This window comes from Eriocheir sinensis, unplaced genomic scaffold, assembly GCF_024679095.1.
Source record: "Eriocheir sinensis breed Jianghai 21 unplaced genomic scaffold, ASM2467909v1 Scaffold1385, whole genome shotgun sequence".
Classification (NCBI taxonomy): Eukaryota; Metazoa; Arthropoda; class Malacostraca; order Decapoda; family Varunidae; genus Eriocheir; species Eriocheir sinensis.
Window position 1 is genome coordinate 30,416 of NW_026110723.1, and position 17,867 is coordinate 48,282.

General features: G+C 46.0%; 1 protein-coding gene and 1 non-coding gene across 6 annotated transcripts; both read left to right on the forward strand.

Annotated features, from left to right (window-relative positions):
• Positions 1–516: 516 nt before the first annotated feature.
• On the forward strand, positions 517–15,786 carry LOC126989945 (uncharacterized). 5 transcript variants are annotated; one of them, XR_007743903.1, is made up of 3 exons: positions 517–2,018; positions 5,932–6,060; positions 7,022–7,337. XR_007743903.1 is itself a non-coding variant. In XM_050848543.1 (3 exons), the coding sequence occupies exons 1-3, from the start codon at positions 1,606–1,608 to the stop codon at positions 7,074–7,076; spliced, it is 624 nt and encodes a 207-aa protein (XP_050704500.1). In that variant the 5' UTR covers positions 517–1,605; the 3' UTR covers positions 7,077–7,335. The 5 variants fall into 5 exon arrangements, 4 of the variants coding, with proteins under 4 accessions (XP_050704500.1, XP_050704501.1, XP_050704503.1 ...); XM_050848543.1 differs by having other exon boundaries at positions 517–2,045; positions 7,022–7,335; XM_050848544.1 differs by having other exon boundaries at positions 517–1,983; positions 7,022–7,334.
• On the forward strand, positions 7,203–7,276 carry Trnav-uac (transfer RNA valine (anticodon UAC)). The gene has a single exon. It is a non-coding gene; the product is annotated as a tRNA-Val (tRNA).
• Positions 15,787–17,867: the final 2,081 nt, after the last annotated feature.

Genomic DNA, 17,867 nt, shown 5'->3' on the forward strand with positions numbered 1-17,867 from the left:
GAAGATAATATGTTTGTTGTAAATGAGCTGATTGAAAGGAAAAAGAGAGAGGGAGGGAAACTGTACTTAGGCTTCCTAGATATAGAGAAAGCTTATGACAGGGTGAATAGAGATGTGTTATGCAGAGTGCTTGAAAAAGTTGGGCTGAGTGATAAGATTGTTAACATAATTAGAAGTATGTATGTAGGTACAAGAGCAAAGTATAGACTAGGTGATCTAGAGACAGGTTGGGTGAAGAGTGAAAGAGGAGTGAGACAAGGCTGTATATTATCACCAACATTATTTAGTCTTTTCACAGAGGAATTAGCAGTCAGAATGAGGAGAATGAATGCAGGAGTGAGAATTGGAGAGGATAAAGTATGTGTGTTGTTGTATGCGGATGATGTGGTGGTTATGAGTGAGTCTGCTGAAGAACTACAGAGTCTCCTAGATGTGGTAGGGGGTTATGGAAGGGATTTTGGGGTTAGGTTCAGTAGTGAGAAGAGCAAAGTAATGATAGTGAATAGGTCAGAGGATGAGAGCTAGAGAAACAACTTGGAGACTGGAAGGGGATGAGTTGGAACAGACGGAAGAATACAAGTATCTAGGGGTGTGGATGGAGGTAAATGGATGCGGCAGGGCCAAGAATGTAAAGATAAGTATGGCAAACCAGTGGGTAGGCCGTTTAGGGAGTGCAGCGAGGATGAGAGCGAGCAAGTATGATGTCATCCGTGAGGTTTGGAAGAGTGTGGCTGTCCCGAGCATTATGTATGGAATGGATGTGATGACATGGAATGACAGTGAGATACAAAAATTGGAAGTGGGGCAGAATAGGGTAGCAAGAATGGCACTGAATGCACCAAGGTTTGCAGCAGTAGAGGCTCTTAGGGGGGACATGGGATGGAGCACGTTTAGGGAAAGACTAGTAAAGGCAACCTTGAGATATAAAGTGAGACTGGAACAAATGGAGGATGCAAGATTAGCAAGGAAAGTATACTTGTGGAGTATAAGAGATGGCAAATGGGCGAATAAATGTGGGCGAATGATAGACAGGAATGTTATGCTAAGTAGGTGGGTGTACCGACCCTTTGAAGATAGAGAGAATGTGTTTGAATGGAGAATAACAAACAGAAATGGAGAGGGGTTTGAGTGGGATGTAAGAAAGTGGAAGAATGTGATAGATATGGCAGTTAAAGATGAGGGATTGAGCAAGTGGAAGAATGAGATGGAAAGAAAGGAAACTCTCGACTGGTATAGGGAGAAAGAGGCCCAAAAGTGTGAGGTGTGGTATGAAGGAAGCCTGGGAGGTGATTTTCTTTACCGTGCTAGAGCAGTCTTTGGATCTGATTGCAAGGAACTGTAGATGATCTGAGTCCCATAGCAAAGTGTGCCAGATGTGTGATAGGGGGTGGACGAGACTGTACAGCATGTAGTGCTAGAATGTGAGAATTATGACAGAGAGAATGAAGATAATGCAGGTGTTTCTGAGAAAGGACGTGAAGTGAATGAGAGGACTGGAAGGGAGTGGATGGTGCTGCTGCTGGGGCTGAGTGGAGGCACGAATGGACGAGTGATTGAGGCAGTGAAGGAGTTCTTGGAGGGCATGTGGCGTGAAAGATGTAGGGAATGATATCTTGCCCCGAGAACTTTGACTTCCCGCATGTTTTGTTTTCTTTTCACAGGAGCTGCCGCTACAAAGGCCTGGCTGGGGAGAAACCCCGAGCCACCTGTGACATCAAGATCAAGATCAGACAGAGCAACGCTGCGGAGTCTGTCACGCCGCCCACGCCCACACAGTGCCCCAACGCCCACACAGTGCCCCCACGCCTCCACGCCCATCCAGTGCCCCCACGCCTCCACGCCCATCCAGTGCTCCCACGCCCACCCAGTGCCCCCACGCCTCCACGCCCATCCAGTGCCCCCACGCCTCCACGCCCATCCAGTGCCCCCACGCCTCCACGCCCATCCAGTGCCCCCACGCCTCCACGCCTCCACGCCCATCCAGTGCCCCCACGCCTCCACGCCTCCACGCCCATCCAGTGCCCCCACGCCTCCACGCCCATCCAGTGCGTATTACAAGGTTATCTATTTCAAGTTTACCTATTACAAGCTTTTTGTGGCTGAGGTGACAGCTTGGTATTATTCCAGAATCACACCCAAGCTTACCCATGTCAAGTTTACCTGTTTCAAGCTTTTTGTGGCTGAGGTGACAGCTTGGTATTATTCCAGAATCACACCCAAGCTTACCCATGTCAAGTTTACCTGTTTCAAGCTTTTTGTGGCTGAGGTGACAGCTTGGTATTATTCCAGAATCACACCCAAGCTTACCCATGTCAAGTTTACCTGTTTCAAGCTTTTTGTGGCTGAGGTGACAGCTTGGTATTATTCCAGAATCACACCCAAGCTTACCAATGTCAAGTTTACCTGTTTCAAGCTTTTTGTGGCTGAGGTGACAGCTTGGTATTATTCCAGAATCACACCCAAGCTTACCAATGTCAAGTTTACCTGTTTCCGTTCACCGGTGATGAGGTTTCAGGCCCCGGTCCGCCGCAGCGCTCCACAGGGCCGCCAACATTACAACACTAACATTAACACCTAAAGTTGTCCTCAATCCTCATGGTCGTAAAATTCTAGTGTTTGCCCATACTCCCCCTCACCCCCAAAACAAGCTTGGGGGCCGGTGGGAATGCGGGTTTCGGGTGGGGAACACGAAGTCCGTCGCAATCTTATTTTTTATGGGGGAAGGAAAAATACACTAGGTCTAGGGAAATTTCCTACATTTAGGGATTTTTCTCCCACGACCACTAAATTAAGTGTTTGCGGCAAATTTAGTGTTCCCTACGAGGAAACCACACATTCCCACTGGAGGCCAAGCTTGTTTTGGGAGAGAAGCGAAGTGAACCCTTCAAACGCTGCTCACCTCACCGGTCTGGCGTGGCGCCGCAGCCAGCTGCACCCAAATAAACGCCTACACCACACTCATGCCCTCTCTTTAGCACCAGTTTGAGTAGGTTGTCACCTCATCGCAAGTTTCTATCCTGCTAGTAGAGTCCGTGGCACCAAACAATCTTCATTGTTCATCACTGACACAAGCAAAACCACCGGCTACCTGTGATCCATCCAACTCTGCGCCCCAGAGAGTACTGGCTGTGGGTTCTAGTGCACATGCAGGCTCTTGAACCTCCTGCCCGAGCTATTCAAACATGTGAATTCCGATTAACCGCATTTTGAATCTGCTTCACGTTGCCAGTAAGTGAAGGTAATTGTGGAGATTGACTCCACGCCTCCAAAATACGATAATAATCCTCCTATATATTATAGTTAAGGAATGAAATACATGTCCCTCAACCATACTATGAAGGCGTAAGTATACTTAAAAGTAAAGAAAAGGGGGAATCGGTTCTCTTAGTTGGGGAGCACAGTAAAACTAACCAAACGTTGCATAACCTAACCTCTAACAAGGGGCTTTGCCCCCCTCGACCCCCCCACATGTATGATGCGCCGGAAAATCGTGTTTTATTGGTGGGGGAGCATATTTAATTTACTCTAATTGAACTTTACATAACCTAACCTCCAACAGGGCGGCTTTGCCCCACTCGACCCCCTGCTAGCCAGGGGGTCCCTCTACATGTATGATGCGCCAGAAAATCATGTTTTTTTGGTGGGGAGCATATTTAATTCACTCTAACCTAACAGGGAGGGCAAAGCCCCCCTGAGCCAGTTTTCCGCCATGGTGCGGTGCACACCTTTGGGCAGAGTTGCCTTTGTCTGGGGTGTGCGTGTCCTCAAAGTCGCCTTTCTCAACTCTTCTGCCCATGACCGGAAGATTACCAAAATGAGACGGCTTTTTCAACTTCCCAAAGTCAAAAACATGACATAGGGAGTTTGTTGATGAAGGTGGCGATAAAACAACAGCTCTTGCTAGTTTGTGTTTGTGGTTTATGAAGCCAGTGTGTTCATTTTGTAGTCTTTCTATAGTGAGGAAAGTGATCGGCTTAAATAGCTTGTTGAGCCGTGCGTCCTTGTTTAATAGGTACTCCAGTAATCCCTCGCCATATCGCGGTCTTGCTGTATCGCGGATTTTAAAATTGTAAATATTTTGTTTTGTATTGCGGATTTTTCGCTATATCGCGGACCTTTGCGGTATAGAGGTATTTTAATATATTTTTTTATTTTACTTATTTTGCAGTAAAACAAGCATTTTTCAGCCTAGAAAAATTGTCAACAATATAAAAAAATTCAAAAAGTATTAATAAGAACATATTGAAATAATATCAAATTGAAATAAAATACGTAGCGTACAGCAGATGAGTAGACAGACTCGCACGTATGTAAAACGCAGCTACGGCCGCTTCCGCTTGAGCTAGTTTGCCCACGTGTGATTGTACACGGCACACTAGCTGTTGGCTGATGGATGTGAGGCGACCAACCAGAGCACTGTTTTCTGTATCCTGGGCGCTGATTGGCTCAGCAACCGAAGCATTTGTTGGTTCGTGAGTGGTTAGCTCGGAGACAAAGGGAGAGTGTGTTACAGCTTGCTGCCGTTAAATGCTCGAGAACTTGGCAGTGAGGACCCAGACAGGATGAGGCAATGACTACACTTGAACAAGACTCAAGTCCTAAACTTGCTCAACATGATTACTCCAAGCTTATCTAGTTTGGTGGAGCTCTTTGCGGTACTGGAATAAACACGTGGAGACCTGCTGAACCGAACAGCTGATAGGCTCTTCTTCTTCTTCTTCTTGTGACAACAACTTACCGACCACACGAGTAACCAACATGTTGGTGACTGAGTTTGTGACTAGAATTTCGATGAGTTTCCCGTGAAATGTAAACGACTTTGACTCTCAAGAAACTAGTGGTTGGGTGACCTTGCTCACACGGGCTGAGGCGAGACTCACAGAGATAAGCGTGCTTATATAAATAATATATATAAAATATAATATATAAATAATAAAATATATATAAGGTCGCTACTTCGTGGATTTTCGCCCAGCGCGGGGAGTTCTGGAACGTAACCCCCACGATAAACGAGGGATTACTGTATACGAGTTATTTTATCTCTATATTTATGCTTACATCTCAAAATGATCAATTAATTTATATTTCTTCATGTGCAACATTTAATTCTGCATGTTTTCATATATAATACATGCTGATTATGTTGAGTTTATGGCTGAAAACTTGTTATATTCAATAGCGACATTTGAAATTTGGCGCGCGCGGTGGTCTCGGATACTGGGCGGGCGCTGTTTGGGCCCGGCCGTAGTGAAGGGGTTAACTGCCCTTTGACGTTAAGTTGAAGACCATATGACCTTTGCTGGAGCGAGTGCGGAAAATTGAATTAGGATCGCTGAAAACACATTATTATATACAGTTATCCACCCCCAGTGGACTTCCCTTCTTTGACTAAGACTTTTATACAGTTTATGTGAAACACACCCTAAAACTTATAACTTCCAGGCCATCCTGATGCCCTTGGTGGGTGCTGAGGTCAAAGGCCCCATCTCGTGGATGAAATTCACTGTAAGGTGAGAAGAGGTGGATGTCTAGCGGACATCTTCTCAAAGCTAGCACAAGGCGTACACTGACCAATGATTAGTCAAGGCTGGGTATTGTTGGAAAGAAAACCACATGCTTACCCTGCTTCACCACAAACAAGTTAAATTTGACGGCGCACTAAGTCAAAAAATGCCTTGTCCACTGTTATCGACACCCGCGGCACCAGCTGTGACCCACTATTGTCCACACCCGCGCTCTAAGGGTTAAAGATTGTGGAGATCAACAAACTCCTCAAAATGACCAACAATAATACTGTATGCAAAAAATTAAAGCCTGTCAGAAAGTTGTGTGTGACAAGAACTAATATTTTTGGCGGCTGTGGAACACTGGGAGGGTGTAGGGTTATTATGTTCCCCACTACTACTACTACTACTACTACTACTACTGCAGGAGGATGGCGGGGGCAGCAGTGAGGCGGTGGCCGGCGGAGGAGGAGAGAGACAGGCGGAGAAGAATGTCAAGGTCCATTTCAATTCTTCCTTCAACGTTGTCAAGTACGGGGACGGCACTGACATCAAGGTGTGTGTGTGTGTGTGTGTGTTTGTTTGTATTTACCTAGTTGTATTTACCGAGCTGTATTTACCTAGTTGTATTTACCTAGTTGTGACATACGGGAAAAGAGCTACACTCGCGCTGTCCCGTCTCCATATCCGCTCTTATCCAACTTTTCCTTAAAATCATGAATGTTTCTTGCACAAACCACCTCCTCCTCCAGTCCATTCCACAGCTTCTGTTTGGGAAGCTAAACTTTTTCACATCTCGCCTACACGTGGTCGCCCTCAACTTCTTTCCATGTCCTCTCGTTTCTCTCTCGCTCCACACACACAGGTCTTCTCTGTCCAGATTCTCCACCCCACTCGCCACCCTGTACACCACTATCAGGTCTCCTCTTTCTCTTCTTCTCTCCAGGGTTGTGAGCCCCATGCTATTGAGTCTCTCCTCATACGTCCGATCCCTAAGTTCCGGTACCATCTTAGTTGCCACTCTCTGCACTCTTTCCAACTTTCTTATGTTCTTCTTTTCGTGAGGAGACCAGACCACTGCTGCATACTCCAACCTTAGCCTTATCATTGTAACTATTATTTTCTTCATCATCTCCTCGTCCAAATACACAAAAGCCGTCCTTGTGTTCCTCAGCAAATTCAGAGTTTGTCCCGTTATCCTCTTGTTGATGTGTTTGTCCGGTGACATGTTCTCTGAGACAGTCACTCCCATATTTGCTTTTTGATAAGTGTGAGATAAAACTTTGGATTTGTGTGTGCTTAGCAGGCTTTCTTATTTCCTGTTTTTTGTTGCCCTTAAGCTGCTTACGCTTCTGTGAATAAAGATAAATAAATAAAATATAGATTAGAGGAATGGAAGGAGAATGCAAAATAGTGAGAACAGCGTGTGGAAAGTCACTTGTTTTGATAGTAGTAAAGATATGTTAGTTTTTGTAGTCATTGATACAGTCCTTTCCTCCTTCTCTTCCTTTCCTCAGCGCTGCACCAGGCCAGCTTCATCCTAGTCAGCACAAGCTGTTATACCCACACTGACCACGGCTACTATGTCCCCGCTGAGCTGAGTCTGCTGCGCTTCAACCTAAGAAACGGAATCATGAAGTTGTTTCACTGTGTTGTTGCGCGTGAGTTGTGGCCTCGACTCAGTCCTGTGAAAATGGGGGCTTCGTGGTGCAGTGGTTAGCACACTCGGCTTACGACCGAGAGAGCCCGGGTTCGATTCCCGGGCGGAGTGTAAAAATCTGGGCGGCTTTTCCGATACCCTACGCCCCTGTCCATCATCCAGCAGTGAATGGGTACCAGGTATTAATCGGGGGCTGTGTCCCGTCTCCTGGGGTCTGTTCTCTTCTCCTATAAGTCCTTCCCCTTCTGTCTCTCTCCGGCATATGACCACAGATGCTGCGCCGACTTAACCAAACTTTCCAACTTTTTCCTGTACTCTGTTGATTCCAATTTCATCATCATCATCATCTTTTCCTCAGGATAGGTTAGATTGACCCGGTAGCATTGCGGATCATGTTTCTTAATGGCACTCACACAAACCGTATTATGATATATGTCAAAGCATTTGTGATCAGTTTATGTATCATCTATTTTTGGGGGTTTATATCATGGCACAAATTTGACCCGTCGCTGCTACACGGTAAAGCCACAAATTTGGCCCGTCGCTGCTATGGGGTTAAATTGACCTCTCTTTTGGACACTCCTCTGAGCCCTTTTTGTGGGAGCAGCAAACAGCAGGCTTTTTCAATATTGTTTCCTTTTTTTTTTGCCCTTGAGCTGCTTCCTCTGCTGTAAAAAAAAAGAAAAAGTATATAATCCCTCTGATCACTGCTCCTCATCCTCACATGGAAACACCAGCAACAAGAACAATGCAACTCACACCAGTCTTTAATATGTTCCCTTCCCCGCAGCCATCGTGCTGCCTCGGCAAGCACTCGCTGGAGACTCACAAGCTGCTGAGTGACTCGGAGGGCTTCGGGAACAGCCTTGAGGAAACTGCCAAGAATCTGAAGCAGCTCTTGTCCAAGGTGAGGTGTTCGTGCATGCTGAAGGGGTGCAGGTCTCCCATAGTTCCCAGTGCAGAGAAACGGTTTGAGGAGCCAAAAAAAGTTTGCGATGAGGAGTACCAGGTGGAGGGTCGATCCCCCTAACGTGAGACAGGTACTGAAGAAACTTGAGCAAAATTGAGGCGTTACTTCAGTAAGACTTATCGCTTTAGGAGTGGCGGGACTTTGTGTGTGTGTGAGGGAGTCAGCTCCAGGGTGCTTTGTGAGGAAAGCCTGCAAAGGGCATTGAGTTAACCCCTTCACTACGGCCGGGCCAAAACAGTGCCCCGTTCCGTATCCGAGATCGCCGCGCGCGCCAAATTTCAAATGTCGCTATTGAATGTAACAAGTTTTCAGCCACAAACTCAAAACAATCATCATGTATTATATATGAAAGCATGCAGAATTAAATGATGCATATAAAGAAACATAAATTAATTGATAGTTTTGAGATATAAGCATAAATATAGAGATAAAATAACTCGTATATTGGTTAAAGCGAGCCTGGACGAAGTATGCAAGTCCTCAGATATGGTACGGGGCACGCAAGGACGCAGTATACTCGTGTTGAAGGGGTTAAGGTCAAAGAGAGGGGTCAGTCGGGTTCTAATGACTGTTTCTTTAGGTTCAGGGTACAGAGGAAGGGTCACACTATCACCAGGGTCATAAAACTACTCCTGGAAATGCCCACAACTCATACAAAAACCTTGTCAAATATGTGTTCTACTACTTAAGGTCAAAGAGAGAGGTCAGTCAGTTTCTAATGAGTGTTTCTTTAGGTTCACGGTACAGAAGAAGGGTCACACATTACCACCAGGGTCATAAAACTACTCCTGGAAATGCCCACAACTCCTACAAAATTCTTGTCAACTATGTGTTTCTAGGTTCAAGGTACAGAAGAAGGGTCACACTACCACCAGGGTCGTAAAACTACTACTGGAAATGCCCACAACTTCTACGAAAGCCTTGTCAAATATGTGTTTCTAGGTTCACAGTACAGAGGAAGGGTCACACTACCACCAGGGTCATAGAATTACTCCTGGAAATGCCCACAACTCCTACGAAAGCTTTGTCAAAATGTGTTCTTGGGCGATGAAATGTCTTATAATATGACTCTCAGAGACTCATTGTGTCTTTACCGTGTAGCAGCAACGGGCCAAATTTGTTCCATGATATAAACCCCCCAAAATAGATGATACATAACCTGATCACAAATGCTTTGATATATATATGCAATGGTTTGTGTGAGGGTGATTTTTTCTCATTTTTCTCACTTGGAGGGACCATTAAGAAACATGATCCCCGCTGCTGCCGGGTTAAGGGATAAAAGGGACGTTAGACTGTGAAGTAGTGTTGTGATACTCTTGCCTTGGTGCCAACAGCCGCACAACACCGCACTGAAGGACGCTTCTGCACCCTGTCGTGTGTGCAGCCTGCTTAATGTGTCAGAACCTGGACCTCAGGAAGCTGTGGAGCCTCAGAAGGGGAACCACTAGGAGCTGTGGGTCCGACAGTCTGAGCCTTCAGCTAATGACATTTCTCAAAGCACATGAGAAATTACCATATTCCAGATAGTTATTTTCCCAACTACCTGCCTGGGATATGAGCCTGGGCCCTCGAGATATGGGGTTGACGCTACGGTCCAACAAATCTTGGGGGCTTCGTGGTGCAGTGGTTAGCACACTCGGCTCACAACCGAAAGAGCCCGGGTTCGATTCCCGGGCGAAGTGGACAAATTTGGGCGGCTTTTCCGATACCCTACGTAGCCCCTGTCCACCCAGCAGTGTACCAGGTATTAATCAGGGGTTGTGTCCCATCTCCTGGGGTCTGTTCCCGGCATATGACCACAGATGTTGCGCTGCCCACTAAAAACCTTCCAACTGTTCCCTTCTCCTATAATTCCTTCCCCTCCTGTCTCTCTCCGGCATATGACCACAGATGTTGCGCTGCCCACTAAACCAAATTTTCCAACTGCTCCCTTCTCCTAGAATTCCTTCCCCTTCTGTTTCTCTCCGGCATATGACCACGGATGTTGCGCTCCCCACTAAACCAAATTTTCCAACTGTTTCCTTCTCCATAATTCCTTCCCCTCTTGTCTCTCTCCGGCATATGACCACAGATGTTGCGCTGCCCATTAAACAAAACTTTCCAACTTTTACCGTGCTTGTAGATGTTTAAGAATCATCGGAGTTACCTTCAGAAGAGCTTTGATGCTCCCCTTGTAAAGGCTTGTCATAAGAATCAGAAAGGAAAGCCTGTTCACTGTTTACAAGCAAAATTCTTGTTGAAGTTTGGAAGCTTTTTTTTTCACGTTTAGATTATTTATTACGGTTCAAAAATAGTTTGTTCAGAAGCAAGTGAGTTTAGAAATTTGTCTAGATTTTTTTTAGAGCTCAAAAGATTTTTTTAAGATTTATTTAATTTTATTTATTTATTTATTCATTCATATTTATTTTTACATCTTCGCTGGCGCCGGTAGGCTTGTTTTTTGGTGGGGCCTGATGGTATGGCCCAGCCCGTCGTGGCGCAGGCGAGTGATTATAGTGGCGCCATCTTGCATTGGCTCATACTGCTCTCCCGGAGCTCATCTCTAATCCTAGAATCTAGAGTCTGGGTTGATGGGTGGTCTTCCGGACAGCATGTGGGTAGTTTTAAGCCACTCGGCGGCGGCTGAAAAGTCCCAGCTTGGTGGCACCGGAGGGGGATTGAACTTGCGTCCTCCTGAACGCGGCACCGTCACTCTGTCGACTCAGCCACCGCCTCCCCTGTATGTTTGGAAGTTTGTTGAAAGATTTTTCCATGTTGTGGTTGTTGGTAAAAGGTACATAACGCGGCACCTTTCTTACAGGCCTCGGACAAAGCCTGCTGGCTCTTGGGGGGGTGCCGATGGGCGGGAAAGGTCGTGCAGGCCTGGACGACAAAACCATGGGAGGAGGAGGAAGACTTTCCCTCGCTTAGCTCTGAGCAGGCCAGGAAAGGTACGGTGCTTATTGTTTCTTGCATTCACCAACTTGTAGTATTTGACTTCATTTAATATTGGACATTTTACATATTTATTTATTTATTTATTTATTTTACATCAAAGGAGACAGCTCAAGGGCACACAAAAAAGGAAACAATAATAAAAAAAAGCCCACTGCCTGCTGCTCCCAAATATACACCGCGTGTTCCATACGTGCAAATCCGCTCCTATGTGACTAACCTAAATGTGCCATGTATTGGTTTTATGCGAGAAAAATTCACTATTATGGGAGTATCGGCGCTGGTGCTGGTGAGGTTTGGTGACACACTAGAGGGCGCAAATGTTTCCTGCACTTTCCTCGCCTATAATTAACCTTTTCCTCCCTCTGATACTAAAGTTAATCCTCAGGTACTAGCTAATTATCAGCCTAAACCATAGACTCTGGGTGTGTCTCCCCGGAAGCAATCAATGTGCTTTATTGTTGCTTAAGTGCTTTGTTATTGTGAAACGGTGCCGGAATAAATAGTTAAGAGGGTTCCAAAACGGGTCGTGGAACATAACCCCTTATTGGGATGATAACTTCCATATATGCGAATTCACATGATGCAAGCTTTTTTGCAGAACGTAACCCTCACATATAATGGATACTGCCTGCTGTACTGGATTTGAGGTCATTTCATATTGGGCAGTTTCCATATATACTTCTGTCAGGCCATGGATGCTCTGCTCTGCCTATTTCAACTCTTTCAAAGCGTCCGCACCAAAATAAAGTGAACCCTCGATATAACAGACTAATTGGGGGAGACTTTAGTCCATTAACCCGGTGGTAGCAGCGGGGACCATGTTTCTTAATGGCCCCTCCAAGCGAGAAAAATGAGAAAAAAATCGCCCCTCACACAAACCGTTTCGTAATATATATCTAAGCATTTGTGATCAGATTATGTATCATTTAATTTGGGGGGTTTATATCATGGCACAAATTTGGCCCGTTGCTGCTACACGGTAAAGCCACAAATTTGGCCCGTCGCTGGTACACGGTAAAGCCACAAATTTGGCCCGTTGCTGCTACACGGTAAAGCCACAAATTTGGCCCGTTGCTGCTACACGGTAAAGCCACAAATTTGGCCCGTTGCTGCTACACGGTAAAGCCACAAATTTGGCCCGTAGCTGCTACACAGTAAAGCCACAAATTTGGCCCGTCGCTGCTACGGGGTTAAATTGACCTCTCTTGGACACTCCTCTGAGCCCTTTTTGTGGGAGCAGCAAACAGCAGGCTTTTTCTTTATTGTTTCCTTATTTTTGCCCTTGAGCTGCTTCCTCAGCTGTAAAAAAAAGAAAAAGTATATAATCCCTGTGATCACTGCTCCTCATCCTCACATGGAAACACCAGCAACAAACACAATGCAACTCACACCAGTCCTTAATTTGTTCCCTTCCCTACAGCCATCGTGCTGCCTCGGCCAGGAAGCACTCGCTGGAGACTCACAAGCTGCTGAGTGACTCGGAGGGCTTGGGGAGCAGCCTTGAGGAAACTGCCAAGAATCTGAAGCAGCTCTTGTCCAAGGTGAGGTGTTAGTGACAGGGTGCAGGTCTCCCATAGTTTCCAGTGCAGAGAAATGGTTTGAGGAGCCAAAAAAAGTTTGCGTTGAGGAGTACAAGGCATAGGGTCCCCCTAACATGAGACAGCTATTGAAGATATTCAGGCAAAATGGAGGCGTTACTTTAGTGAGATTTATCGCTCTGGGAGTGACGGGACTTTGTGTGTGTGTGTGTGTGTGTGTGTGTGTGTGTGTGTGTGTGTGTGTGTGTGTGTGTGTGTGTGTGTGTGTGTGTGTGTGTGTGTGTGTGTGTGTGAGGGAGTCGGCTCCAGGGTGCATTGTGAGGAAAGCCTGCAAAGGGCAGTGGGTTAACCCCTTCACTACGGCCAGGCCAAAACAGCGCCCCGTGCCGTAACCGGGATCGCCGCGCGCGCCAAATTTCAAATGTCGCTATTGAATGTAACAAGTTTTCAGCCACAAGCTCAAAACAATCATCATATATTATATATGAAAACATGCAGAATTAAATGGTGCACATAAAGAAACTTAAATTAATTGATAGTTTTGAGATGTAAGCATAAATATAGAGACAAAATAACTCGCATATTAGTTAAAGCGAGCCTGGACGAAGTATGCAAGTCATCGGATATGGTACGGGGCACGCAAGGATGCAGTATACTCGTGTTGAAGGGGCTAAGCTCAAAGAGGGGGTCAGTCGGGTTCTAATGAGTGTTTCTTTAGGTTCAGGGTACAGAGGAAGGGTCACACTATCACCAGGGTCATAAAACTACTACTGGAAATGCCCACAACTCATACAAAAGCCTTGTCAAATATGTGTTCTACTATTAAGGTCAAAGAGAGAGGTCAGTCAGGTTCTAATGAGTGTTTCTTTAGGTTCACGGTACAGAGGAAGGGTCACACATTACCACCAGGGTCATAAAACTACTCCTGGAAATGTCCACAACTCCTACAAAATTTTTGTCAAATATGTGTTTCTAGGTTCAAGGTACAGAAGAAGGGTCACACTACCAACAGGGTCATAAAACTACTCCTGGAAATGCCCACAACTTCTACGAAAGCCTTGTCAAATATGTGTTTCTAGTTTCACAGTACAGAAGAAGGGTCACACTACAACCAGGGTCATAAACCTACCCCTGGAAATGCCCACAACTCCTACGAAAGCTTTGTCAAATATGTGTTCTTGGGCGATGAAATGTCTTATAATATGACTCTCAGAGACTCATTGTGTCTTTACTGTGTAGCAGCAACGGGCCAAATTTGTTCCATGATATAAACCCCCCAAAATAGATGATACATAACCTGATCACAAATGCTTTGATATATATTATGCAATGGTTTGTGTGAGGGTGATTTTTTCTCATTTTTCTCGCTTGGAGGGACCATTAAGAAACATGATCCCCGCTGCTGCTGCTGCCGGGTTAAGGGATAAAAGGGACGTTGGGCTGTGAAGTAGTGTTGTGATACCATTGCTTGGTGCCAACAGCTGCACAACACCGCGCTGAAGGACGCCTCTGCACCCTGTCGTGTGTGCGGCGGCCTGCTTCATGTGTCAGAACCTGGACCTCAGGAAGCTGTGGAGCCTCAGAAGGGGAAGCACTAGGAGCTGTGGGTCTGACAGCCTGAGCCTTGAGGTAATGACATTCCTCAAAGCACACGAGAAATTAGTTCAAAAGTAGTTTGTTCAGAAGCAAGATGGTTTAGAAATTTGTCTAGATTTTTTTTAAGAGTTCAAAAGATTTTTTTTAGATGTTTGGAAGTTTGTTGAATGACTTTTCCACGTTGTGGTTCTTGGTAAAAGCAGACCAGGTTTATCAGTACTTATTATTTGGGGAGGCGGTGGCTGAGTGGATAGCGTGATGGCGCCGCGTTCAGGAAGACGCGAGCTCAATCCCCGCCCGGTGCCACCAAGCTGAGATTTCTCAGCCGCCGCCGAGTGGCTTAAAACTACCCACATGCTGTCCAGAAGACCACCCATCAACCCGGACTCTAGAGTCTAGGATAAAAGATAAGCTCTGGGAGGGCAGCATGAGCCAATGCAAGATGGCGCCACTATAAACGCTCGCCTGTGCCAGAACGGGCTGGGCCGACCATCAGGCCCCACCGGAAAGAAGCCTTGGGCCGACCATCAGGCTCCACCGGGAAGAAGCCTTGGGCCGACAATCAGGATCCACCGGGAAGAAGCCTTGGGCCGACCATCAGGATCCACCGGGAAGAATCCTTGGGCCGACCATCAGGATCCACCGGGAAGAAGCCTTGGGCCGACCATCAGGATCCACCGGGAAGAAGCCTTGGGCCGACCATCAGGATCCACCGGGAAGAAGCCTTGGGCCGACCATCAGGCTCCACCGGGAAGAAGCCTTGGGCCGACCATCAGGCTCCACCGGGAAGAAGCCTTGGGCTGACCATCAGGCTCCACCGGGAAGAAGCTTACCCGCGCAATAGGCCACGATGTAAAAAAAAAAAAAAAATAAGTAACCCGCCACATTTCTTACAGGCGGTGCTGTTGGCTCTGATCCATGGGTGCCGATGGACGGGAAAGGTCAGGCCTTGACAACAAAACCATGGGAGGAGGAGGAAGACTTTCCCTCGCTTGGCTCTGAGCAGGCCAAGAAAGGTACAGAGGCTGGTGGTTATTGTTTCTTGCATTCAGCTACTTGTACTATGCTGGATTTGAGTTAATTTTATATTGGCCATTTTACATACATACTTCTACGTATCTAACTAAGCCATGGATGCTCCTTGCTTGCTCCGCCTATTCCAACTCATTCAAAGCGTCTGTATCAAAATACAGTAAACCCTCGATATAATTGGGGGAGACTTTAGTCCATTAATGCCAAAAGTCCGTTATAAGAGGTGAAAAAAAAACCCTAAAATAATTGTAAACTTTCCATCAGTTCATCTCCCCACAGTTCCCTTCACTGCCCCCGCCTTTACCCTCCTCCTCGCCTCAACCAGTGTCCTGTGGCTGAGAAGTGTGTGTTTACCCACAGGGAATGCTCGTGGGGGTAAGAAGCTCTCACATCATACCCTGGAGATGGACTGAGGGTGCTGGCCTGCTGCTGCCGATGATGCCATCAGGGGAGTCTAAGCCCTTGTACCCCCTCAAGATAAGCCCAGATTGATTTTCCTGTTGGCGTGAAAGATTTGCATAGGCTATATATATATATTAAAAAAAACAAAAAAATCCACTAAATCAATGATGATGATGAATGTGGATGTGCATCATGACCAGTGTGCATGAGTGAGCAGATGCAGCCCACTAGTGATGAGGGTGGCAGGGCGTACAGGTAACTCTCGATTTACGCGAGTACTGTGTCCTTGAAGAGGTCATTGTGTAGATCAAAAACAATGTAAATCCAACAAGAGGTAGGTTTGTACCTTTATTGCCTACTGTATCACTCTGACTCCTCTCCCTCTCGTGGTTCCTCCTCTGGCTGTCCTTCCCCTCGTGGTAGCTCAGCAGCGAGGGTGTTGTCGTTGTTGTTGTTGAGTAGCGTGGGTACTGTATTGTTGTTCAAGTGGCGCGCGGGAAGAACTGAGCTCAGCTGTGTGGCCGCGGCGCCGTGTGAGTCCAGTTGCATGAGACATCTGGTGGCCACTCCATAAAATATCGCGTATAAGTGAAAAAAAAACGTGTAAATTAAACATTTATTTGGATTTTGGACCCCGCGTTATTTCAAGAATGCGTAAACCAAACTCGCGTAAATTGAGAGTTACCTGTATAGCATATTATTTGACCTTAATGGCCATCAGGAAGGGAAGATTGAAGCTGTGTTCATGGTGCAGCAACTGTCTGGTGGCCTCCCAAATGAACACCACTGAGTGCCTGGATGTTTTCACTGTGTCACTACAGTTTCTCTAATGTCTGGCCATACTGTTTTTAGCCAGAAGTGCTCCAGGATTTTTTTTTATAAAGCTTGTCACTGATTTTTCATTTAGTTTAAAATTTACTGTTGAATTTCAAGCTGGCAATCTAGCTGTTCTCCTTGTGTTATATTTCATTTTAATTGCCTTTTTTTGTTGTTGTTTCAGTGATTATTTTTTATCCAGTGGACATCAGTAGACTTTGCTTTACTATGCTGTAGTGAAGAATACATTGTGATATGTGTGATATTGTTTCTTTTCCTATTCATCCTCAGTTGAAAAAATGTCATTTTGGCAGATTAACCCGGCAGCGTCGGCGGACCCATTTTTGGGCTCCCGCGAGTCGGTCCAGCGGACCCCGTATGGGGCTCGGCTCAAAACGCCTAATTCGAGCTAATTGTAGGCGGTGGCGGCATAGAGCAACCCACCATGCATGCCCTGGGTCATTGTGGGGGGTGAGTGATCTTGAGGTGGGCTTATTTGTCATAGGTGGTGCTGTAAGGTCATGGCAGACTGAATTAGCTATCCATAGAGTAATCACTTGTCAAATTATCTAAGGTATAGACAACAAGCGACTCTCGGCTAGGTGCCACGCGTCACGAGACTGTTTATTTTGTAACAAACACCACCCAGAAAGAATGAAGTTTGAGTAAAAGTAAATATTTTAACGGCCTTATGGTTATGAGAGGAGTGCTCTGATGTACGTTCCTTGCTCTTTTCTTAGTCTCAAAATGCAGTGTAACGTTGACGTTTCTCGGCCACTTCTCGGCTTTCCCGCAGCCCAAGCCCACGGGCTAACAATTACTGTTATTATTACTGCTCTTCAAGGCTTGCAGTGACCTGAGACCTAGAGTGACATAAGCACCAAAGTGTCTTCAAATGCTCAGTAATAACTGCATGGTGTCAGCATTCTGAGATGCAGGTTTTCCTACTTTGAAGACTTATTTATTTATTTATATAATTTTACAGCAAAGGAGACAGCACAAGGGCACACAAAAAAGGAAACTAAAAAGAAGCCCGCTACACGTATTTTTTTTTTATTTTTACTCATTTTTCTTGCTCAGAGTGACCGGGTTAAGAAACATGATCCCCGCTGCTGCCGGGTTAAATAAAAATACCCTAACAAAACATTACTGTATAAGGAGAGACCAAACCAGGGAAACTGACCTCTCTTTTGGCCACCTTTCACTATTGTCTTTGTGGGAGCAGCGATTAGCGGGCTTTTTATTAACACCTTTTTTGTTGCCCTTGAGCCGATTCCTTAGCTGTGAAAAAAAAAAAAATGATGCGGTGTTGCTTTCTGGAGGTGACTGTGGCGATGGTGGTGGTGGTGGTGGTGCCCTGGGCCATCCTCGCCTCACTTGGTAACACTTGGTAGTGGTGAATTCTGCAA